This window comes from Schistocerca nitens, chromosome 11 (assembly GCF_023898315.1).
Source record: "Schistocerca nitens isolate TAMUIC-IGC-003100 chromosome 11, iqSchNite1.1, whole genome shotgun sequence".
In the NCBI taxonomy this organism is placed as follows: Eukaryota; Metazoa; Arthropoda; class Insecta; order Orthoptera; family Acrididae; genus Schistocerca; species Schistocerca nitens.
The window spans coordinates 157,969,768-157,996,941 of NC_064624.1; the positions used below are offsets into that span (position 1 = coordinate 157,969,768).

The following is a 27,174-nucleotide window of genomic DNA, read 5'->3' on the forward strand; positions in this document are numbered from 1 at the left end:
CACCGTGACACCCACACTTCCAACTTACTGTCCACACACTACATTTGTAGTTCTCCTGCCCACTATACTCATTACTCGCAGCAGTCAATCTACGGATTCCTGTAAGAATTTGAGCAATGTGAATCCATCCACACTGAAGAAGATCATTGGCTGGCAAGCCCTATCTATGTGAAGTGAGTATCTGTTCTTTCGGACATGTCTGAAAGAACGAGTATCCTCTTCATATATCTAACGAAAATTGTCATTAGATGTATGAAGGGCCCACATCTACTGAGAAGAAGTCTACGGAAACCAGTTGGATACAGTGATTCCTATCATAGCACATGCATTTAGATGACTTGTCTAGCAAGTTCTTATAGAGTCCTGAAGATGGTGCCAATGAGGCACCAAAATTGGTAGCTAAGTAAAATTATGAAACAAAATTACAGCTATTGGCACGCATTTTCTTTAAGTCTTCGACCAGCTGTAGTCCCATTTCATTTACACAAGATGGAATTATGGAAATGGACAGCAGTAGATCAGTTTTGCTATTTAGGCAGCAAAATAACTGATGATGGACAATGTAGAGAGGATGTAAAATTGAAACTGACAACAGCAAGAAAAAACCATGAGCGTTTCTGACAAGGGAACCTCCCCATTGCACCCCCCTCAGATTTAGTTATGAGTTGGCACAGTGGATAGGCCTTGAAAAACTGAACACACATAAATCTAGAAAACAGGAAGAAGTTTTGTGGAACTATGAAAAAATAAGCAAAATATACAAACTGAGTAGTCCATGCGCAAGATAGGTAACATCAAGGAGAATTTTAGCTCAGTGGTGCCGTGGTCCCGTAGTTAGCGTGAGCAGCCACCGAACGAGAGGTCCTTGGTTCAAGTCTTTCCTCGAGTGAAAAGTTTATTTTCTTTATTTTCGCAAAGTTATGATCTGTCCGTTCGTTCATTGACGTCTCTGATCACTGTAATAAGTTTAGTGTCTGTGTTTTGCGACCGCACCGCAAAACCGTGCGATTAGTAGACGAAAGGACGTGCCTCTCCGATGGGAACCGAAAACATTTGATCGCAAGGTCATAGGTCAACCGATTCCTCCACAGGAAATCACGTCTGATATATTCTATACGACACTGGTGACGGCATGTGCTTCACATGACAGGAATATGCTGTCGACCCATCTAACTTGTACACTTGGCGAATGGGTAAAAAGATTCTTCTACCTTGCCCGATTTAGGTTTTCTTGTGGATGTGATAATCACTCCCAAAGAAGTGATGAAAACATAAGAGTTTGTCACATAAACTGAAAATAAAAAAGTTAAAATTTCCATTCGAAGGAACACTTGAAACAAGGACCTCTCGCTCGGCAGCTGCTCACACTAACCACGGGACCAGGGCACTACTGAGCTCACACTACCCTTAATGTTGCCTATCTTCCGCATGGACTACTCAGTTTGTATATTTTGCTTATTTTTTCATAATTCCACACAACTTCTTCCTGTTTTGTCAATTGATCTGTGTTCAGTTTTTCAAGGCCTATCCACTGTGCCCTTTTATAACTAAATCTGAGGGGGGTGCGATGGGAAGGTTCCCTTGTGAGAAGAGGAATTAGTTAACTTTGAATGTAAGTTTAAGGGTAATGAAGTGTTTTCTGAAGGTATTTGTCTGAAGCGTAGGTTTGTATGGAAATGAAACTTGCACAGTTAGTAGTTCAGACAAGAAGTGAATGGAGGCTTCCGAAACTTAGTGCTACAGAAGAAATGCAGGAGATTAAGTGAACACATCCACTAATTAATGGGAAGGTACTGAATCAAAATGAGGAAAAAGGAAATCGTTGGCACAACATGATTAAAATAAAGGCTCATTTGACAGGGCAGATCTTGAGGCAGCAAGGAATCTTCAGTTTGGTAATGAAGGGAAGTGTGGAGGGAGGTAGAAGTTGTAAACGCAGACTGTGATGGTACAGATTTTGGAAATTTGAAAATTTCCCACAATGGTTAGAGGTGCTGAATTTTGTGTTCCATCATCGTCCATAAATGAGCAAGTTTGTCTACAACTACATAATTTTACGAAGTTTCTATGATAGGTAAATGACAAGAAGATGTTATATCTGTCAATGATATTCGGTATTAGTTTGGTACAAGAGCACACCATCACAATGGACTTCCTCAGATGTAAAGAGCAAATTAAAAATCAAGAAAATTAATCGATGTAAAAACTTTTAATGGTTAGTTTGAGCTTACTGTCCATTTAAGATATGCGTTTCCACTCTTTCTGAAATAAAAGTAAACAATAATTTGTCGAAAATCATTCTCGAGAAAAGATTAGCATTAACCACTGATAATAATTAATTACGGTTTTGTGAACAATCCTCTATATTGAGGCTTAACATTTATGATGTCAGCAACCGGCATCAAATCGGTGCTTCAAGGATGCCTAACTTAAAGGAGACAATTTTCTGTAAGACATAAGCCACACATTTTCCGTGGACCAGGACGCGACCCGACTGCCGCTGGAGGCTGGACCTGTTCCCTTCTGCAAGAGATGTGATCGAAAATAGGCCCAGCTCTATCCTAGAGCCACGTGGTATATAGGGCAGCACTCGGGCTGGGGCAGCTCTGTTTGCTCCAAGTGAGTTTCCTGGGCCGGGCGAGAATTCCGCATGGATACCCTTAACGAGGATTCTCCCTCGGGAGCCACCTCCACAGCGTCACTGCCACTCGCGTCCAAATTTGTGATGCAAGGACTTTGTTCCCTACACGACTTAAATTTTGTTCATTCAGTTGGTACTTTATGCACCCTACGGGACTTTTTTCAGTCAGTTGGAACTACTATGAGGAGTTTCACTGTAAGAATCTAACTTTTACGAAGTTTGTATTTAATGAGCACAGACTCAGTGACAATCTAACTGGCGTTCAGCCACCGGAAGTACACTCTACGAGAAAGAAGAGACACACTGATGCTGTACTCCAAAAGGGTAAAAAAAAGAAGCTAATATTCGTATAGGTATTGACATAGAATGTGAAAGTGTAAACTTTGATGGCCAACGGATGAGCATGTGACGCTGCAACGCAAATTCACTGAGCAGCTGGCAAGTGTGGTGATTGTGGCACATGTCGATACCGGGGCGCAAAGTCTTTGCAAATTTCATTCCATGTAGTCAATTGGAGAGCAACTGCGCCTTACAGACAGGTGTGTGAGGAATACACACATACTGGGTGATGAAAAAGTCAGTATAAATTTGAAAACTTAATAAACCACGGAATAATGTAGATAGAGAGGTAAAAATTGACACACATGCTTGGAATGACATGGGGTTTTATTAGAACAAAAAAAAAAGTATTGCTAGACGCGTGAAAGATCTCTTGCGCGCGTCGTTTGGTGATGCTCGTGTGCTCAGCCGCCACTTTCGTCATGCTTGGCCTCCCAGGTCCCCAGATCTCAATCCGTGCGATTATTGGCTTTGGGGTTACCTGAAGTCGCAAGTGTATCGTGATCGACTGACATCTCTAGGGATGCTGAAAGACAACATCTGACGCCAATGCCTCACCGTAACTCTGGAGATGCTTTACAGTGCTGTTCACAACATTATTCCTCGACTACAGCTATTGTTGCGGAATGATGGTGGACATATTGAGCATTTCCTGTAAAGAACATCTTCTTTGCTTTGTCTTACTTTCTTATGTTAATTATTGCTATTCTGATCAGATGAAGCGCCATCTGTCGGACATTTTTTGAACGTTTGTATTTTTTTGGTTCTAATAAAACCCCATGTAATTCCAAGCATGTCTGTCTATTTGTACCTCTCTATCTACATTATTCCGTGATTTATTCAGTTTTCAATTTTATACTGACTTTTTGATCAGCTGGTATATCAGCATTCGAGAGAGGACACTTAGTTTGTCTCAAAGAATCCAGTCGGAGTAATCGGCCAATTGCTCGACATTTAAACAGGAGTGATACCACTATACGACAATGCCGGCAGGAATGGGTGAACTGCGGCCGACGACATCGTCGAGAAGAAAGGGGTCACGTACAGAGACGACAGAATGAGAGGACCGGGCTATTGTCAGAGGGGCACTCACAGCCCTGGATTCGCCATTATCACCAATCCGATGTGTAACAGGTTCTTCAGTGAGCACAGGGGTCACTAGCAGACAGCTCACAGAGAGGGGGCTGCGCTCACGGTGCCCCTTGCTCCATTTACCACCGACCTCTTTACACGGACACGACTGTCTGTAATGGCGTTGGGCATAGTCAGCCTGGAATCTCACTCACTGGAGTAGAATTCTCATTAACGTTGGTGCCGTTTCGAACTGAGCCCCAACGACCAGCCGTGATGTGTCTGGAAGCCCGCCGGACTGTGGTGGGTCACTGTCGCCCGCTGTACGGCCTGACGACCACTACTGATGGTCTGGGGTGTCGTTTCATTTCGTAGCAGGTACGTCGATGATATTCAACGGTCCGTTTTGTTCCCCTTCGTGGCGAGCCATCCTGGGCTTACATTTCAGCATGGTAATGCCCACCTGCCAATGGCGAGACACTCTACTGCTCCTCTTCATGCTTGCCAAACCGTACCTCAACCAGCGAGGTTGCCGGATCTCCCCCCAATCGAGAACACTTCGAGCATTACGGTCAGGACCCTCCGACCAGCTCGGGACTTTGAGGATGTAATGCTCCATAATTTGGGACGATATCCCTCGGGAAGACACCGGACAACTGTATCGATCAGTGTCGAGCCCAATAATTACTTTGTATAAAGGCCAGAGGTGGACCAACCCGTTAATGACTTGCTCAATTTCTGAAGCTCTTCCTCTTGAATGAATCATCCATTTTTTATGAAACTAATCATTCGCTTGCATGCAGATGCACATCACATCTACCAGTTTATGTCCCGTTCTGATAATTCCTCAGTGGTGCATCATTTATTTGTCTTAGAGCGTGTTATTGTTCTATTTCAAGAAGTGAGTTATTTTAGGTTTTGTTTCAGTCCACATCGGAATATACATCATATTAATCTTTGATAGATAAACTTGTTCAGCCATTGGTACCTGCACTTTTTTCGTGCCGTCGTTGGCAGATTCTGTGGATTCGGCACCCAAACCCTTCCGAGAACAAGTCTAAAATACAGTAAACATCTTCGCATGGATGTAAGTTGGGAAAGTTAAGCTGAGATGAAGGGGCTTGCGTAGGGCAGAGTACTGTGGACAGCTGCATCGAATCAGTCTTTGGACTTACGACCACAGCAGCAACAAGAAGAACAGTGACGATGACGACGACAATGCTCTGGAGCTGGAAACCCGGACAAGACAATATTAAATGAGGTACGGAAATTGCAAGGTCCCCTCGCTTCTAAACTGATACTGTTATTACTCAGCTTAGCCTCGAGTCCGTAGAGGGTGGTACATGTGACGTACAGTACGACTGATCTGCATTTCCACCCGGAATTTGCGAGTGTAAGTCGGACCTTGCTCGATCCGCCTCGGTGGGTCGTGTCGTCGGATTTCCTCCTACCTGTGCAGCTCTCGTAAATGTCGTCCCGTGCAGATTCTTCATTGGCGCATTGGATGTCTCTGTCGGTGGAAGCTAATTATCTGAAACTGCTCTCGATCAACTTTGGGGTATCTATTTACTCGAAATTAACATTCAGAATGCCGTAATATCACTTTTATTCCTATTAGGTCAATAATGAAACACTCGTGTCACAAACTACTTGTAACCGAGAGCACAGCTACCATCGAACAAGACACGAAGAGCTCTTAACGAAGACTGCCGACTTTGGTGCGCAGTCCGTATCTCTTACTACGAGGCCTGTTCAGAAAGTAAGCTCCGATTGATTGCCAAATTGAAACCACAGTGAACATCAGAAATGTTTTACTTGTAACAATTAGCTACACCTTTCAGCTACTTCTCTACGTAGTCGCCGTTCTGACTTAGACTTTTGTCATAGCGTTGTACCAACTTTTCAATAGCCTCATCATAGAAGGCAGCCGCCAGTGCTTTCCGCCAATTCTCCACGCTGGCCTACACCTCGTTGTCTGTGTCAAAATGTTGTCTTCAAAGACAGCGGTTCATGTGACCAGAGATGAAACCCAGGGGGAGACAATTGCGGACTGTATTGTGGGTAATCTCACATTTCCATTTGAAAACGATGCAGAATGCGGCTGAGAATTGTCTTGAAGAAGAAACAGCACGACAGTTATGTAATGTTAGCTGCATAGCTTCAGGCGAAATTTCTCACCAGGCCCTCGTACTTGGCGGCAGACACTATTTTCTAGACATCTTTACGCACTCACTGCGAGCTCAGAAATGAGAATAGCGACGTGATGCTAACTGGGGTTATACTAATACACTACCCAACACATCTGTGCAAAGCTTTATCGGATTTTCATAATCGTTTCCATTTCGCGACCGATCGGAGCTTACTTTCTGAACGCCCCTCGTAGTTTCGTCACAGTTCGTGGATTTCCGATCAAGTTCGTGCTTACTAAGATATGCATTTGTTAATGAACGGGTGTGAATTTTAACGAGGCAAAATTATGATAAATAGTTTTGAACATCCAGAGGCTCGTCCTAGTATTCATGTTGTCATACATGACTTTAATTATTAAATATAAATAAATCAAATCGGTGACTTTGGCGCCAAGATGGCGGTACTTAACGCCATGTGTATTTTCCAGGCTGACGCTTGTTGTAACGGTCCAACACCGAGCCCCACCCAACTACGCGCGACATATGGTCTCTTCGTCACCTAGTCAGCCAGCGTCGGAAATGCTCTCAGATTCACGGCCGGCTACGGACTACAGCACTTCCTAACTATCGTGAATACATCAATAAGAGACAATAATTTATTAAAACTGGTAAGAATGTCTTCCTCGCGTAAGAGGCACCTTACAAAATCCACTGGCGTTGTCGGTTTGGGTGTCTAGTGACAGGTGCTCGATTACGTGCACAAAAAATAAACTTTGGTAGGACGCAGTGTGCCGATGAAGCTGTGTGACACTCACCGATCGGCGACGATGTCGATGCATTCCCTCCAGCGGGGCTCCCGCTCCGTCTTTCCAGACACAGTGGACTCGTACTCGAGCTGGCGGCTGCGCAGCTCCTCCGTCGTGTAGGGGACCGAGGCCTCTGCCGCCCGCCACATCACGTAGTTGGCCATCACCCTGCGGGACACAACACTGTTTACTCGCACCCACCCATCCACACACACTCCCACACCCACACACTCACACCCACACCCACCCACACACCCAACCCCCCCCCACCCACCCACCCACCCACCCACCCACCCACCCACACACACACACACACACACACACACCTACACCCCCGCACACACACACACACACACACACACACACCCCACACACACACCCACACACCTCCCCCCCCCCCACACACACACCCCCACACACACACCAACACACACACCCACACCCACACACATTACTAGCTCCCTGGCGCCCTATAAGCACAGCCTGGCACACAGATTCGCGGCGTTCACTGCTGTGAAAGTGTTTTCAGTATGGAGACTATCACATTATCAAATTCTATGAAAGAAGGAAAACACAGTAAAACGAGTTTCTCCCGGCATGTAAGGCCAGTTTTACGAGAACCACTTATCGTATACACGTCTGCAGCAGCACCCCAACCGTCGAAATCTGGAACTGCCAACATTTTCACTACGTGCGTACTTCAATGCGATATGCTTTTAATAATTTCCACAACAAAACACTGTCTTGGAATCTGGCAGAAAACCCAAAGAGATTCTGGTCATACATTAAGCACACCGGCGGCAACACGCGATCAATACCTTCACTGCGCAATTACAACTGTGAAGTCACTGATGACAATGCCACTAAAGGAGAATTATTAAACACGGTGTTCCGAAACTCCTTCACCAAAGAAGATGAAGTAAATGTTCCTGAATTCCAATCAAGAACAACTGCCAAGATGAGAAACATAGAAGTAGATACCTTCGGTGTAACGAAGCAGCTTAAATCATTTAATGGCAAGGCCTCTGGTCCAGATTGTATAATAGACAGGTTCCTCTCGGACTATGCTGATAAAATAGCTCCATATTTATCAATTATATACAACTACTCGCTCACAGGAAGATCCGTACCTAAAGACTGGAAAATTTCTCTAGTCACACCAATACCCAAAAAGGGAAATAGGAGTATTCCGCTGAATTACAGGCCCATGTCACTAACGACGATATGCGGTAGGGTACTTATGAAGTAATGAGTGGTATCGACAGGGGATGTGAAATTGGTTCCATATTTTAAGATTTCCAGAAGGCTTTCAAAATAGTTCCTCAAAATCGTCTTCTAACCAAACTGCGTGCCTATGGAATATCGCGTCAGTTGCGCGACGGGAATCGTGATTTCCTATCAGAAAGGTCACAGTTCGTAGTAATAGATGGAAAGTCATTGAATAAAACAGAAGTAATATCCGGCGTTTCCCTAGGTACTCTGTTGTTCCCGATCTTTATTAACGACACAAGAGACAACGTGAGTAGCCCTCTTAGATTGTTTGCAGTTGATGCTGACATTTATGGTATCGTAAGGTCATCAGATGATCAAAACGAATTGCGAAATGATATAGGTAAGATATCTGATAGTGCAAAAAATTGTAATTGACCCTGAATAAAGAAAATGTGAAGCTATTCGCGGGAGTACTGACAGAAATCCGCTAAATTTCGATTACGCGATAAGTCACACAAATCTGAAGGCTGTAAATTTAACTAAATATTTAGGGATTACAATTACAAATAACCTAAACTGCAACGATCACATAGATGTGGGTAGAGCAAACGAAAGACTGTGATTCACTGGCAGAACACTTAGACGGTGCAACAGGTCTACTAAAGAGACTGCTTACACCACGCTTGTCCGCCCTATTCTGGAGTACTGCTGTGCGGTGTGGGATCCGTATCAGGTGGGACTGACGGATGATATCGAAAAAGTACAAAGAAGGGCAGCTCGTTTTGTATTATTGCTGAACAGAGGAGATTGTGACACAGACATGATACGTGAATTGGAGTGGCAATCATTAAAACAAAGGCGTTTTTCGTTGCGACGGGATCTTCTCACGAAAATCGAAAAAAATGGAGTTTCGGTTTTCATCATATTTTGATAGATTAAGGTTTTATTTAAGTACTCTGAAAAGGATTTTGCTAAAAAATTTTTTTTCGAGCATTGAAAGAGAATTTTCCTACCACGTGTGTTTATGTGCCACGTCCACTTTTCTGCATATATTTTAGATCTTCATATTCCCTATATTGAATGTTAGGGATTTTTTTTACTCCAGAGTGTGATGGCTATCCTTGGAATGCAATGGTCAGTATTCTCTAGTTTCTGCTGTTTGTGCAATTGTTTGTAAAATTGTTGATCGGACAGGGGCAGTTAACTAAAACTGAAATAGAAAACTTGCAGGTGTACTATGGGCAGGCAATTATGAGAAATAAAGAAAATCTGGAGGCAATGAAGAGAGATGTTTGGGCCATATTCTTCCGTAAGTCCTCTACTGATGATAAGCCATGTCATGGATTGTGTTCATCAGGAGAAAATTCGTGGTGCAAATACAATAGTGCTCAGGCAACTGGAGAATCTTATTCTCACCAGCATTCTCTTCCTGCTGCTGTTTTTTTTTTTTTTTTTTTTTTTGGTCATCAGTCTACTGACTGGTTTGATGCGGCCCGCCACGAATTCCTTTCCTGTGCTAACCTCTTCATCTCAGACTCAGAGTAGCACTTGCAACCTACGTCCTCAATTATTTGCTTGACGTATTCCAATCTCTGTCTTCCTCTACAGTTTTTTCCCTCTACAGCTCCCTCTAGTACCATGGAAGTCATTCCCTCATGTCTTAGCAGATGTCCTATCATCCTGTCCCTTCTCCTTATTAGTGTTTTCCACATATTCCTTTCCTCTCCGATTCTGCGTAGAACCTCCTCATTCCTTACCTTATCAGTCCACCTAATTTTCAACATTCGTCTATAGCACCACATCTCAAATGCTTCGATTCCCTTCTGTCCCGGTTTTCCAACAGTCCATGTTTCACTTCCATACAATGCTGTACTCCAGACGTACATCCTCAGAAATTTCTTCCTCAAATTAAGGCCGGTATTTGATATTAGTAGACTTCTCTTGGCCAGAAATGCCTTTTTTGCCATAGCGAGTCTGCTTTTGATGTCCTCCTTGCTCCGTCCGTCATTGGTTATTTTACTGCCTAGGTAGCAGAATTCCTTAACTTCATTGACTTCGTGACCATCAATCCGTGTTTGACGACATCACGGTGAACACACACTGGAAGCGTGTATTCGTCATCGCCATACAGGCGTATCATTCGGTGTGATGGTATGAGGTGCCATTGGTTACACTTCTCGGTCACCACTTGTTCACATTGACGGCACTTTGAACAGTGGACGTTACATTCCGTGGCTCTGCCCTTCATTCAATCCCTGTCAACCCCTACATTTCAGCAGGATAATGTACGACCGCATATTGCAGGTCCTGTACGGGCCTTTCTGGATACAGAAAATGTTCGACTGCTTGCCTGGCCAGCACATTCTCCAGATCTCTCACCAACTGAAAACGTCTGGTCAATGGTGGCTGAGCACCTGGCTCGTCACAATACACCAGTCACTACTCTTGATGAACTGTGGTATCGTGTTGAAGCGGCATGGGCAGCTGTACCTGCACACGCCATCCGAGCTCTGTTTGACTCAATGCCCGAGCGTATCAAGGCCATTATTACGGCCAGAGGTGGTTGTTGTGGGTACTGATTTCTCAGGATCTATGCACCCAAATTGCGTGAACATGTTATCACATGTCAGTTCTAGTATAATATATTTGTCCAATGAATACCCGTTTATCATCTGCATTTCTTCTTAGTGTAGCAATTTTAATGGCCTTTAGTGTATTTTCAGGGAAGTTAAGTAGGAATCTTCAGAGGAAAGGCAAAGTAATTCTTGTGAAACCCTTTTGTATAAATTTAGGCAAGTGCTGTCACTACCACACACCTCGCGTTTATGACAGAGATCAGGGTGCATGCAGAGATATTTAGACAGTCATTCTCCTGTCGCCCAATACACAAATGAAAAATAAATTGCTAATACAGATATAACGTACCCTCTGCTGTGTACTGTACAATGGCTTGCCGAGTATTTACTCGGATGTGGAAGCAGAGCTCGGGCAGCCTGCCGACGCCCTGGCCGCAACGTACCTCTTGGGGGTGTGGCCGAGCAGGACCTCGAGGCTCTTGAGGTAGGACGGTGCCGAGACGATGACCACCTCATCGCTGGTGACGGCCACGGGCGGGGGTAGCAGTGCCGTGAGGTACTCCAGCCACGGTACCGACGGGTAGTCGTTCTGCAGCTGCTCTACAGTGCGCGGGTTGTACAGCTGCGTCACGTTGCGTCGCGCCTCTTGTGGCAGCGAGATCTGTGGAACAGTGGCGGCTGTGTCGTGACCATCGACCTTGTGTGTGGCCCATTCTATCAGACTTCAAGAAAAACAGCCTGATTTCAATACGAAATCGATCATGAAATGCAGATGAAAACTGAAAAAAATTGCAGGAATGTAGGGAATTAAGGAGATGGAGCCTGGATAATTTAAAAGAGTGACTGACTGTTGAAAGTTTGAGAGGGTGCATTAGATAACGAGTGAAACCTGCGAAAGGCCGGCCGTGGTGGCCGTGCGGTTCTAGGCGCTTCAGTCCAGAACCGCGGGACTGCTACGATCACAGGTTCGAATCCTGCCTCGGGCATGGATGTGTGTAATGTCCTTAGGTTAGTTAGGTTTAAGTAGTTCTAAGTTCTAGGGGACTGATGACCATAGCTGTTAAGTCCCATAGTGCTCAGAGCGATTTGAACCATTTTTGAACCTGGGAAAGGAAAACAATGGAAGTCAGATGGGTGGTTTTGAGATATGAAATACTGAAAACAGCAGAGGATGGAATGAACAAAACGACAAGTAAAAATCACTGGATAACGCCCGAGATATTGAACCTGATTGACAAAATGAAAAAACACAAAACTGCAGTAAACGATGCTCGCAAAAGTGAATACAGGAATCACTCACTCATTCACTGGTCATACCGGACTCAAGAGTCCATTACAACAGCCACGTATTTTCGCCATCTGTCCCTGTCTTGGGCTATTTCCTTCCATTCACCTTCAATACCTAGGCTCCTCAAATCAGCCTCCACATTGTCCTCCCATCTACGCTTCGGTCTCCCCACAGGACGTTTTCCCTCTAAGTACCCTACCAGTACTTTGCGCGCTGCCCTGCCCTCATCCATTCGAGCTACGTGACCCGCCCATCGCAGCCTATGTGATTTAATAATGCTGATTATGTCAGGGCTTGAATAGAGTTCGTGAACCTATTCGTTATGCAGTTTTCGCCACTCTCCGCTAATGTCATCCCTTTTTGCTCCGAAAATTTTCCTCAGAATTTTGTTTTCAAATACTCAAAACGGCTTTTCATTTTGCACAGTGAGAGACCAAGTCTCACACCCATACAGCATAACTGGTAGAATAATACTTTTGTATATTCTAATCTTTAAATTCCTACACAATATCCGTGATGAAAATAATGTATTCAGTGACAAGTACCATGCATTGCCAGCCCGTAATCTCTTCTTCAGTTCGGATTGAATCTCATTTCTGGAAGTGATGTCCACGCCTAGACACTTAAATGTGTTCACTTTTTCAAACTGCATGTCTCCAACTCTTAACATTTCCTGATCTACTGCTGTTGGCATTCTAGTAGGAACCAGGTATTTAGTTTTGTCTTCACTTATCCTTAGACCTACATCTTCGCTAGCCTTGATTAACGTATTCACATTTGCTGTTACAGATTCTTTACCATCGCTAATGATGTTTAGATCATCTGCATACCCTAATATCTTAATATTTCCATTTAACTCCACACCCTCTGAATTATCTGCTGCCATTCGTACAATATATTCTAGGACTAAATTAAAAAGAAGCGGAGACAGGGCATCTCCCTGCTTAAGTCCGTTCTTTGTTACAAATTCTTCTGACTCCAATTGCCCCACGCATGCTCTACCTAATAGAGGAATATAAAAAAATGTATTAGGCAAAACATAAAATGGCTAATAAGGAATGTCTAGAGGAGAACTGCAAGACTGAAAAGCACAGATGGACCGGGAAGCAGATATCACCTAAACGAAAATTAGAGACCTTTGGTGAAAAGAGAAGGAGCTGTGTGAATATCAAGAATTCAGATGGCAAGCTGACTGGAAAGCGGAGAAGCTGTGAGAAGTGGAATCACCATACGAAGGAAATGAAGAGAATATTACACGAATGGAGGAGAAAGTAGATGAAGATGACATGGAAGACATACTACTCGAGAAAGAATTGACAAAGGACTGACAAAATCAAAACAAAACCTCTTGGAGTGGGCGACATCCCTTCACAGAATTATTGAAATCCTTGGGAGAGCCAGCCTTGGGAAAACAATTCCACCTGATTTACAAGGTATATAAGACAAGGTAAATAGCCTCAGACTTCACAAATAATGTAATAATCCCAATTTCAAAGGCAGCATAATGTGTCAGGTCGGAGATCACCAAAACAATGGTAAGTTATAACTTTAGAAAGGAATCACCTAGAGAAAGATGGAAAGACTAGCAAAAGACAACCTGCTAGATGGTCAGTTTGGCTTCTGGATCAGTGCAAAAATGGTTCAAATGGCTCTAAGCACTATGGGACTTAACATCTGAGGTCATCAGTCTCCTAGACTCAGAACTACTTAAACCTAACTAACCTAAGGACATCACACACATCCATGCCCAAGGCAAGATTCGAACCTGCAACTGTAGCAGCAGCGTCGTTCCCGACTGAAGAGCCTAGAACTGCTCGGCCACAGCGGCCGGCAGAGCAGCACAGGAAAACAAGGGGCAATTAGGACCCAATTGTTTATCTTGGAAAATGTAATGAAAAAACGTAAACCTACATTAATAAATTTAGAGAAAGTTTTTGACAAAGTTGATGAACACACTCATTCAAATTCCGAAAGCAGCAAGACTAAAAATAGGGAGCTAAACACTCCTAGGACTCACACAGAAACAAAACTGTCATTATAAGTTCAAAGGCGGCAAAAGGGAAGCAGTAAATGAAATGGTAAATAGACAGGGATGTTGTCTCTTGCAAGGTTAATTCAGTCTCTGCACTGAGCAAGCACTAAATGAAATTCAAGAATGAGATTTTCACTCTGCAGCGGAGTGTGAGCTGATATGAAACATCCTGGCAGATTAAAACTGTGAGCCGGACCGAGACTCGAACTCGGGAGCTTTGCCTTTCGCGGGCAAGTGCTCTACCAGCTGAGCTACCCAAGCACGACTCACGTGGAAGGTAGGAGACGAGGTACTGGCAGAAGTAAAGCTGTGAGGACGGGGCGTGAGTTGTGCTTGGGTAGCTCAGTCGGTATAGCACTTGCCCGCGAAAGGCAAAAGTCCCGAGTTCGAGTCTCGGTCCGGCACACAGTTTTAATCTGCCAGGAAGTTTCATATCAGCGCACACTCCGCTGCAGAGTGAAAATCTCTTTCTGGAAACATCCCCCAGGCTGTGGCTAATCCATGTCTCCGCAACATCCTTTCTTTCAGGAGTGCTAGTTCTGCAAGGTTCGCAGGAGAGCTTCTCTAAAGTTTGGAAGGTAAGAGACGAGGTACTGGCAGAAGTAAAGCTGTGGGGACGGGGCGTGATTCGTGCTTGGGTAGCTCAGTTGGTAGAGCACTTGTCCGCGAAAGGCAAAGGTCCCGAGTTCGAGTCTCGGTCCGGCACACAGTTTTAATCTGCCAGGAAGTTTCACTAAATGAAATTGTGAGAAAATTTCGAAACGTAATATTAAAGTTGAGGAGGAAGAAATAAAAGATATTAGTTTCCTGATTACATTGTCATTCTGTCACAGGTCACAAAGGAGTTGTAAGACTAATTGATCAGAACGGCTTAGATGGAGGAAATACTACTCACCCGCTCAAAAGAGGCCACTGGTCACTTTGGAGCAATGTAGATAGCGTACAATTTTGTAGTATGATGGCGTATGACCCTTCAACACCAATCTCAGTCACGGCAGTGAAGTAGACTATATGTCCCAGTCATTTGTACGGAATCAGTGCAGTGAGATGGGTCGACGTAGAGGTGTGACAGAATGCCAGAAAGGAGCTATTGTGTTTGCACGTGCCCATGACTACACTGTGAATTAAGTTGCTTGATTGGTTGGTGTAGCAATGCAGAGTGTCCAACGTGTCTACAAGAAATGGTACACCACTTGCAGACACATAACATGGCATAAGAACTGTGGTTGGTAAAAGACAGGCCTGGATAAAGGGGTGGGTTGGTGGGTGGGTGTGGGGGCGGGGGGGCATGGGGCTAACTGGGGTATCTGCCCCAGGTGGCAATTTTGATGGAGCGCCAAATTCATGTTCTTTAAAGAAAAAAACCTTATTTCACAAAGCAACTAGCATCTAGTGCACATTCATCTATCGATTATTCATACGATTTTAAAAGGCATTCCTGTTGGTTTTTGAACATATTCTAAGCTGATTTCTGAAAGAATCATAAGTTGATTTTTGAATGCATGCATAGTGTATTTGGTATCTCTACTATGCCTATCGCTTTTCATATTTATGTTGTTGACTGGGTGTGTGAATTATCAGCATTGTTATAATTATTAGCGAAATCCATAGATTCAGACTACCAGAGTGGAAATAAACGACTACCAGAAATAACAGCTAAGAAAGGTTACATATCAGTCTTCTCGGTGTATCCAAGAAACTGAAATTTTGACAGATCATTTTTGCCACACCGCCACACTACTAAGGGCCAATTGTACGGCCCCAGTCAGCAGCTACTTAAGTTTTATACTCAGAATAGTGCGGGAAACGTGTTGTATGAACACGTAATAAGCCTAACCGGAGAATAAACACAGGACAACAGACTGGTGATTCAGGCATTGTTAGAGATGTTAGCTGGAGAATAAGTTTTGACAGTGGCAGGAATAGTGACAGAATTAGTGATGATACAGTTGTTTGTTAGAATGATGAAGGAGAAGAAACAGGGATATCACACAAATTATAAGTAAGAATAACATGACTTCAAATTCATACAAAAAATTTCGTACTACTACTTTTTGACCTCATGCTTGAGAAATTGGAGGGTATAAATGAAATGTGAAACTATTTTCTAATATAATAATTTTTGCTTGTAGTAGGCCAAATAGGCGTTTGGTATTGAGACTCTGTAAATTACATTTTATCGTGTTGTTTATGTAAATGATGTAGATAAAAACGACCATTTGTGCCAAGACAATCTCGCTTATTTAACATGTGTTATAACTGCTGCAATATTAGAAAGGCTTAATTTGTTTTATCTAGCAGACACTGACAAAACAGACGTAATCAAATCGAGAAATCGTACCAGTCTTGGGTACTATTCATATTAACAGCATTTTCAGTATCAGACAGTGACATTTTGATTTTTCCTTTAGCTAGACGTTTGATGAACTTTGATGAGGTAATAAATTCTTTTGCAGAAAGGGAAGCACGCAATGTACAGCTGTAGCAATATTAGAGAGAGAAAAAATGCTGGGTCCTAAAGATTGAAGAAATGTGCACTGTCTTGCTTGTCTCTACTCTTTACTGCTTTCATGTTTTGTATATTTGATTTTATGTCACACAAAAGTGACACTGTTCTGAAGATTATTTATTCTGCCAGTTACAAATAGTCCCATCCAGTAGGCTGATTGCGAGTTTTTTTTCCAAGGGGGGTAGAACGTCAAATAGGCTGACTGGGAGTAGAAAAGGCATCATAAGACATTTTAATTTCCAATGCCCTGAATTAAGCTTGATGGCTTCCAGTACAAAATATACACGTCTGAATTCCACAGATCGAAATACAGTGACGTGCGACAGAAGAACACTGTGCACTGTGTGAAGAGGAGTGGCACTGCACTTTGGCACACTTAAAGACCAAATAACATTTCTTACATTTCTTCAGAAGCTTTTGTGCTACAAAATGAACATATTTTTGACAAAACGACTTTTTTTTTTAATTTTTGACTCTCTATATCACATGGAGGAGGTGGGGGGAGGGGGGTTTGGGCCACAGTTCATTATCAAGTTTTTGCCCCGGTTCGGAAATATCGTACATCTGGAGCTAGTAAAAGATCCTCACATTCTAATCGGAGATGAGTTCTCACCTTGTCATTGGCAGTCGGTTTCAAACCAAATAGCAGTTGCTGTTATCAGTGAATGCAGATCACCCCAACCAGTTACTAAGCAAATGCTACAAAGGAAACTCCAGACAATGGACATTTGGAGTTGGGAACCCCACGAAAGGCCACTGGTCACAGTGGCACTTAAAACCATATGTCTTCAATTGGCCAAGCAGCACAGAAACTGGACAGACGTGTAGTGCGGTCTGATGAGTGGCAAATTTACATCTTCCCGAATGAGGGGAGGCGTTGGTGGGTCATGACAGCCTAATGGAGGCTTAACACATAGTGTGTGGAGTAGGTCATTCAGGCTATACACGCTTGTGTGAGGTTTCGAGGTGCTTGTCATACCATGACGACACGGTCCACTCATTGAGCTTACATCGAACATAACCCACCATGTTAATTTCAACATTTTCAGTGACCAAATGGTACCCACTGTTTGAAATCTTCATGATTAGATTGCTGTGATCACTTCTCTCTTCCAATACTAATACTACAACATCTGTGTTCACAGTGTAATGCTTTTGCTATGATGAGATCTAAAATTTTCTCACAAAGTTTCCCAACGCATACCAATATGGAGGAGTTCAACACTTTGTTGCTGCACATGCAAACATAGTGTCGTGAGCTCCACTCAAACGCATTGAGAAAACAGCAATTGTTGGGAATCCCAAGAAGTAAGAGGAGTGTGCCAGAAGGGAGGTTTTCAAATCAGAATAATGAACTACTGAATATATAATGTGAAATAACAGTACAGAATGTCTCGCCTGGGATCACACTGTACAGTTGTCAACCGGTCTGAAAGATTGTGGAAGCAGGGAAGTAGCGGGCGAATGGCACGAAGCTGTCTGCTCTGTAAGAAAACTCAAACAGAAGAGAGTGTTAACTGTACTTTGCTGCCCTCTGTCACACATCCTGCCGATTAGACACATCGTCGTATGTGCCCGGTTTATTGGGTGTAGTGCTGGGAAGCGTACCCTGTCAACAAAGACAGAAAGGGTGGTACGGTGCTGTCTCTAAAGTTCTCACTGTCTTACAGGCACTCTACAAACGTAAGGACTGTACCTGGAGAAGTGTTTCATAGACATTTCCGCTATTTTTGAAATAAAATTTTACACAAAAATTCTAAAATATGTTGACTGGCTGGCTGTCCTGTTCTTCCCTTCCCCATTCCACGGAAGAGGTGGCCATTGGAATTTGCTGTTCCATTCTATTCTGTGAACATACGGGTTGCCAAGAGGGGTCGCAGACTACGGGAGGGTGAACTTTACTCGATGTATAAAATAATTATATACTGGTGTCAAATGAATTCTTACATTAAATTAATGTTCCAAACATTCAACTATTAAATTTTTAAGCAAAATTTGTAAAAGAATTTTGAGGAATTAGTTTAACAATAGAAATCAAGTTACAAGCTAACGTATTTATTAGAAAAAGTGAATGGGTGCTGGTGAAAATTATGGATTGATACTGTAACACTAGGCTTATGTAGGCGAGCGATTTGGCCACGTGAAGTGGGTACGAGCGGAGGTGAATTGGCTCGTGTGGCTAAGGGCTGGCTGAGGGCTAGCTGTGTGGCTCCAGGGGTGAGGGTGGCAAGTCACGTCCATTACCGGCCAGCTGGGTGCAGAGAGGGGTAGTGTGGCTGGACGAGGGTAAATCCCAAACACGAGAGTTTTGGCGACGATCATCTCAAGTGGCACAGTGCAGAATGACAACAATTTCGGGCTTTGTGACAAACTGAAAGAAGGCTTCTTACATCTCTTCTAGAATCTGTAAGAAGTTACAGGTAGTGTCAAGTATTAAAGCAAAGCTGAATAAACCTGTAATCTCAGATAAATGAGGCATATCCAATGACACAACAATAATTTCAATATCTTTCAAACAACAAACGTTAGTAATCCACAATGAATAAACATTTTCACAATGAACCTCTCAATAAATAACTTTTACAATTTTCATGCAGTTTCAACGTACGATATCTCAGGTGATAGCATTGCACGATGGCTATTGTACGGGAAAGCCACTCATCTGGATCTATTTTATTTATTAACTTATAAGCCTTTTATGTCTTTTTTATTACACAAATGTGTCGGAACACCGTATCCTCCACAATCACGCAGTGAAGGAATACAGCGTGGATACCTCCCATTTTGTCATTCTTGTGTATTTATTTAATGAACAGTTTACTTGTTCAGATGTAACTTATTTAAGTATTAATTACAATCGATAATACAAAATTATGGTAATATATGAAGCAGTCGGTTCGTATGTCAGCTGACACCACCTTTGTAAAAGAGTGCCAATAAACACTTTTGACAAGCACATCTAAATAACTGTTTAAACAATATTTAATGGCAATTTGTTATCAGTTATCACAGGCACACATGCACAAAAATACTGGCTTATTTATTTGTGGAATAACCTTTTCTTATAATTTTTGTGAATGTTCTGAGTGCCACCAACAGTTAATACCAATTCTTAATTTAAGGGGAGTTAGAACGGAATTTTTTTTCAAATTTTTGGATTTTTATATCATTAAAAATTTGCAATTTTCTTAATAAAATGATTATATATATATATATATATATATATATATATATATATCAGTATTTTACTTTGTACACCTGACACTAGACTGGTGTCCTTTGATATCGTCAGCCTTTACACAAATATCCCGGTCAATGAAACTATAGACCTTGTAAAAGAGAATCTTCTCAAGCATAAAAAATTAAGTGAAACACAGATTGCGGAACTCATTAATTTGCTTAAGGTCGTTTTAAAATACAATTATTTCACATTTAATGGGAAAATGTATGTACAGCCAGATGGTTTAGCAATGGGTAGCCCACTTGCCGGTATTCTAGCAGAGATTTTCATCAACGCCCTGGAAACAAAATTCTTCAATTCTAGTTCAGAATTACGCCAAAAAATCCGCTATTATGCACGTTATGTTGATGATATTTTCATTGCTTTTGACGGCACAGATTATGATTTAGTGCTTCTCTTTAACACTTTCAACGGTTTACATGAAAAAATTTCCTTCACTAAAGAACTTCAAAATGATAAACGCGAACTAAAATTTCTAGATTTAACAATTTCTATACAAGATAATACCTTCCATTTCAATATCTTTCGCAAAGAAACATATTCAGATAATATTATTCCTGCTGACTCAACTCATCCAAAAGCTCATAAACTGGCATTTTTTCATTCCGCCATTCATCGAATGGTAACCACTCCTTTATCACCAGCGGCCCAAAAAAAGGAATTGAATGTCATCAAAGCTATTGCGGTCAATAATGGGTACAACCAGAATATGATCGATTACCTGCTTAATAAGAAAATTTCCCAAAATTGCTCGACTTTGAGAAATAACCTCCCCACAGACACCATAGAAACTAAAAAATTTATTTCCATCCCCTTCTTGGGTAACATATCGTATAGGATCAAACGTCTTCTAAATAAAAAATATAACTGTAACGTCTCTTTCTCTACAAACAACAGTTTAAAAAGAAATCTTGTACAGTCAGTAGAGATTGCCAGGGATTGGTTTTCTAATTCAGGTATTTACAAACTAACCTGTATTAACTGCCCCTCATATTACATTGGTCAAACAGGCAGAGCTGTGAAAACACGATATAAAGAGCATCTATTAGGTAAAAAAGGAATAAATTTTCGCAACTCTACTTTTGCTGAACACCTCTTGATAGCCGGCCATACGCCAAAACAGTTAGAAGACACGGTTATCCTACACAGACAAGTCAAAGGACGGAGACTAGATGTGTGGGAAGAGCTATTTATTTTCAAACATCTTGAGCTCAAAGACGGCAATATACTTAATGATCAGCTGAACCTTGCCTGTAGACAATTTTTCGAAGGCTTCAAACCCGTACTGTTTAATATATAACATAAATGCTAGTAACCTCAGTACTCCATTTCCTCAGGAAGCTATAATGCACTTTCTTATCTTTTAGCTCACTGCCTGTTATGTAATATATTTTTCTCACGATGTATGGCTGCCAATATACGGGCCTTCATGTAATAATTTTTTCATTCTAACATATGTATTAACTGGATTATAGCCCAGGTTTCATAATTATGACTTAAGAGCCATTACGATTTTCTAAAATTTGTTACTTATATACATCCTATGTGTTTCACTATTATGGTAATATAACCGTTATATTCTGGCTGTATATGCCACTACATATTACTCATGGCGGAAGCGCCACCTGTCCTGTTTTTGATGAATGTTCTACGTGATTGCGCCTATAACAGTATGTCACAACGGGAGTGGTACATGATTTTATTTATTTTGTAACTCTATCTAAGGATGCATTTAATATTGATACCTCACATGTTACTTCAGTACGCCAATCGGCAAATAGTTTGCGACCTGAGCGCCACCTGCCCTGGCCGCAGTGCTACTACGCTGGCCGATTTTACTCAGTCGCCCATGCGCTCTTCAACTACTATGTTCTTAATTTCTATATGTTTGACAAACCCTGTACTCAGGGCTATGTTTTATTTGGATCAACTGAGTTATGTAAATGTTTGCAAAAATGACTAAGATACTTCACTCCATGTTACTGTAATATTGTAAGTATCAGCAATCCTTCTCACATGTTGTAATACAAGATTTTCCTAATATATGTTATACTTTATTCTTGACTCATGTATCTTACCTTGGATATAAATTATGATGTTCATTGTCCCCAGGCCGTCTTCTGAAGAAGATAGATTTATATCTATTGAAACCTAGGTAAAGATTACTTTATCCTTTGCAACTGGTCGGCTGTTTTTTAATCTTTTGATATATATATATATATATATATATATATATATATATATATTTCCCACGTGGAATGTTTCCCTATATATATATATATATATATATATATATATATTATAGGGAAACATTCCACGTGGGAAAAATATGTATAAAAAACAAAGATTCTGTAACTTACCAAACGAGAAAGCGATGGTATGTTGATAGACACAACAAAAAACACACAAACACACACACAAATTTCAAGCTTTCGCAACCCAAGGTTGCTTCATGTGGAAAGAGGGAAAGACGAAAGGATGTGGGTTTTAAGGGAGAGGGTAAGGAGTCATTCCAATCCCGGGAGCGGAAAGACTTACCTTAGGGGGAAAAAGGACAGGTATACACTCGCACACACACACACACACACACACACATCCATCCGCACATATACATACACAGGCAGAAATTATTTAGAATAACGTAAAAAAAGAAACTGTGTAATTAAAAAATTTTTTTTCTGAAAGCAATGCCTGAAATTCCTTTATTGTAGTTCAGTAGACTCAGAACACACAGTTTAATGTCTATGGGTACAGTGGTTCCTGAAATACAGGGAAGCCAGTTCACTAAATTTAACATTGTTGGGATAGGGCATTCCAACTCCCTTTCAATATTCTTGTAATACCTTAGTTTAGTCCAAGAAGTGGTCTGGTTGAGTCAAAAGATGTCTGTGGAACATGAGAATGATGTAATCTATTCTTGGTGGTGACGGCCTTTAGCCACTGGGAAAGCAGACAGTAGCCGAACACTAGAAGAGTCAAGTGGAGGTTGGGACTTTTCGAGTGAAGAGCTCGCGGGAGCAATTCTGGCCATTTACTCGAGTTCTGGGAGGATGCAGACCTTGAAACACCCCCGTTTTGTCCTTTATTAGGTTTTGCGTGATTTACCGAAGCCGCCAAACAGTTGTTTATTATGGTTATATGACCGTGTGCTTAATGGATGTAAGGCTATCGGTTTTTATGCTGTGGCTTCGGGGGTATTTCAACCACTGCGGCTATCCTGAGATGGAATAGTTAATGACTGAAGTTTGTCTATTATTAAAGTCCATAAAGGTTGCGATGTACAAACCGATATGTATTTTCTCCTAACACACAATTCCTGAGGCAGTTGCTACCTTCGCCTTACACGTTTAATTACGGTTACATCTTTTTATTGGTTGCTGATTTTAAGTACTTCGTCACACGCAATGATGATGGTCAACATTCACAACAATGCTCACTGCAATCCATGGTTGTTGCTGGCCGACGCGGTTGAGGCGAAACATACACTCCTGGAAATTGAAATAAGAACACCGTGAATTCATTGTCCCAGGAAGGGGAAACTTTATTGACACATTCCTGGGGTCAGATACATCACATGATCACACTGACAGAACCACACACACAGGCAACAGAGCATGCACAATGTCGGCACTAGTACAGTGTATATCCACCTTTCGCAGCAATGCAGGCTGCTATTCTCCCATGGAGACGATCGTAGAGATGCTGGATGTAGTCCTGTGGAACGGCTTGCCATGCCATTTCCACCTGGCGCCTCAGTTGGACCAGCGTTCGTGCTGGACGTGCAGACCGCGTGAGACGACGCTTCATCCAGTCCCAAACATGCTGAATGGGGGACAGATCCGGAGATCTTGCTGACCAGGGTAGTTGACTTACACCTTCTAGAGCACGTTGGGTGGCACGGGATACATGCGGACGTGCATTGTCCTGTTGGAACAGCAAGTTCCCTTGCCGGTCTAGGAATGGTAGAACGATGGGTTCGATGACGGTTTGGATGTACCGTGCACTATTCAGTGTCCCCTCGACGGTCACCAGTGGTGTACGGCCAGTGTAGGAGATCGCTCCCCACACCACGATGCCGGGTGTTGGCCCTGTGTGCCTCGGTCGTATGCAGTCCTGATTGTGGCGCTCACCTGCACGGCGCCAAACACGCATACGACCATCATTGGTACCGAGGCAGAAGCGACTCTCATCGCTGAAGACGACACGTCTCCATTCGTCCCTCCATTCACGCCTGTCGCGACACCACTGGAGGCGGGCTGCACGATGTTGGGGCGTGAGCGGAAGACGGCCTAACGGTGTGCGGGACCGTAGCCCAGCTTCGTGGAGACGGTTGCGAATGGTCCTCGCCGATACCCCAGGAGCAACAGTGTCCCTAATTTGCTGGGAAGTGGCGGTGCGGTCCCCTACGGCACTGCGTAGGATCCTACGGTCTTGGCGTGCATCCGTGCGTCGCTGCGGTCCGGTCCCAGGTCGACGGGCACGTGCACCTTCCGCCGACCACTGGCGACAACATCGATGTACTGTGGAGACCTCACGCCCCACGTGTTGAGCAATTCGGCGGTACGTCCACCCGGCCTCCCGCATGCCCACTATACGCCCTCGCTCAAAGTCCGTCAACTGCACATACGGTTCACGTCCACGCTGTCGCGGCATGCTACCAGTGTTAAAGACTGCGATGGAGCTCCGTATGCCACGGCAAACTGGCTGACAGTGACGGCGGCGGTGCACAAATGCTGCGCAGCTAGCGCCATTCGACGGCCAACACCGCGGTTCCTGGTGTGTCCGCTGTGCCGTGCGTGTGATCATTGCTTGTACAGCCCTCTCGCAGTGTCCGGAGCAAGTATGGTGGGTCTGACACACCGGTGTCAATGTGTTCTTTTTTCCATTTCCAGGAGTGTATAATTCGGCACTTATCACTTGGTTTTATATCACTCGCGAATCGGTACCGATGAGGGTCAACCCCACGACGATCAGGGGGACGCGCTCATTTGTCATACTCCGGTGAATTTACTTTGTATTTCTCACTCGACCCCCATTCTTGCCTGTCTCTCCTGCACTACTGCTCACTCGACACTAGTCTCACTGCCTTCTGCACCGCTCGACAATCGACTCCTGTCTGCTATCGACCTGGGTGTCGCATACTAATATCTATGTTCGTGGGATGGATCCCTTGCAACCTGATTGCAGTACGAGTAGCAATCGATCGAGGACGTGTTCGATTCTGGGCGGTGGACGGCCGCCATCGTACGTCGACCTCTGAAGGAACTTTATATCTTCAGAGGTCCGAATGTGCTCCAGAGTAGGACTCTCTCTGCTCGTATTACGGAACTGAGGATAGACGGAGTACGAATTATTATTATTTGTGTTACATGTGTGACTCATCATGTTTAACTGTGAGCTGTTTGAGCTGGTGAATATTTCGTGTACTGTGATTATGAAATGGACTTAGATTCAGGTATCTTTGACTAAAATTTAGTTTGGAGATATTGCTACCTTTCTTCCTACACTCTCAGCATAACTTTACTGCATTTGATAAGGGTATTTTCCTTTCTGTCTGTATTTTAAATGAATATTGTAGATCCACTTCTTGTTTATTTGAGTTGTCGTTTCTCAAATAAACATTATTCAATATAAGTCTCTGCCATCCACATCAATTACAGACATTAAATTAGAACCTGTGTTATTAAATTGTTCATTTAACTTTTATTTCGTATTTCTGCGTATTTTATTACATTGCAGCTCTAGCCAATACATAGTCTATTTAACAACAGGATCACCGCTAGAGGTTATTATTTACAATGAATTAGTTGTGGGGATGAAGGAAGACGTCTGCAGCTCGGCCTTATGACTATATTGAACTATTATTTTTAAGTAGAGGCGTGCATAGCTCCAGTACCTAAAGTACAAGAAATCACAGGTAAAGACGTAACTGTTGCACTCGTATCAAATGCTATTTAGAACAGCAACTACTTGATGGTGAGGAGGAGGACAACAAGATCATTGGAGACTACTAGCGACAACTGTCAGATACACTACTGGCTGAAAATGACTTACAAGTTCGTGGCACCCTCCATCGCTAATGCTGGAATTCAGTATGATGCTAGCCCACCGTTAGCCTTGATGACAGCTTCCACTGTCACGGACATACGTTCAATCAGGTGCTGAAGAATTCCTTGGGGAATGGCAGCCCATTCTCCACGGAGTGCTGCACTGAGGAGGGGTATCGATGTCGGTCGGTGAGGCCTGGCACGAAGTCGGCGTTCCAAAACACCCCAAAGGTGTTCTATAGGAGTCAGGTCAGGAGTCCGTGCAGGCCAGTCCATTACACAGGTGTTATTATCGTGTAACCACTCTGCTACAGGTCATGCATTACGGGGTTGTTTGGGGGAAGAGACCAAACTGGGAGGTCATCGGTCTCATTGGATTAGGAAAGGACAGGGAAGGAAGCTGGCTGTGCCCTTTCAAAGGAACCATCCCGCCATTTGCCTGGAGCAATTTAGGGAAATCACGGGAAACCTAAATCAGGATGGCCGGACGCGGGATTGAACCGTCGTCCTCCCGAATGCGAGGTCATGCATTATGACCAGGTGCTCGATTGTGTTGAAAGATGCAATTGCAATCCCCTAATTGCTCTTCAACGGTGGGAAACAAGAAGGTGCTTAAAACATCAGTGTAGGCCTCTGCTGTCATAGTGCCCCGCAAATCAACATAGGGTGCAAGCCTCCTCCATTAAAAACACCACCATACCATACCACCACCGTCTCCGAATTTTAGTGTTGGCACTACACACACTGGCAGATGACGTTCACTGTCCATTCACCATACTCACAACCTGCCATCGGATGGCCATATTGTATACCGTGATTCGTCACTCCTCACAACATTTTTCCACTGTTCAGTTGTGCAATGTTTGCGCTCCTTACACCAAGCGAGGCGACGTTTGGCATTTACCGGCGTGATGTGTGGCTTATGAGCAGCCGCTCGACCATGAGATCCAAGTTTTCTCACCTCCCGCCCAACTATCACAGTACTTGAATCCTGGTGCAGTTTGGAATTCCTGCGTGATGGTCTGGACAGATGTTTGCGTATTACATATTACGACCCTCTTCAGCTGTCTGCAGTCTTTGTTAGGCAACAGACGAGTTCGGCCTGTACGCTTTTGTGCTGTACGTGTCCCTTCACATTTCCACTTCACTATCACATCGGAAACAGTGGGCCTAGGGCCTAGGGATGTTTTGGAGTGTGGAAATCTCGCCTGCACGCGTGTGACACAAGTGACACCCTATCACCTGACTACATTCGAAGTCCGTGAGTTCTGCGGAGGGGCCCA

The 27,174-nt window shown here is 43.2% G+C and overlaps 1 protein-coding gene across 1 annotated transcript in view; it reads right to left on the bottom strand.

Moving 5' to 3' along the window:
• Positions 1 to 27,174, bottom strand: part of LOC126213281 (neprilysin-2-like) — a 408,856-nt gene that overhangs the window by 48,440 nt on the left and 333,242 nt on the right. Inside the window, 2 exon segments of the mRNA XM_049940942.1 lie at positions 6,996 to 7,154; positions 11,218 to 11,435. Of these exon segments, the coding sequence (XP_049796899.1) occupies positions 6,996 to 7,154; positions 11,218 to 11,435 (377 nt within the window).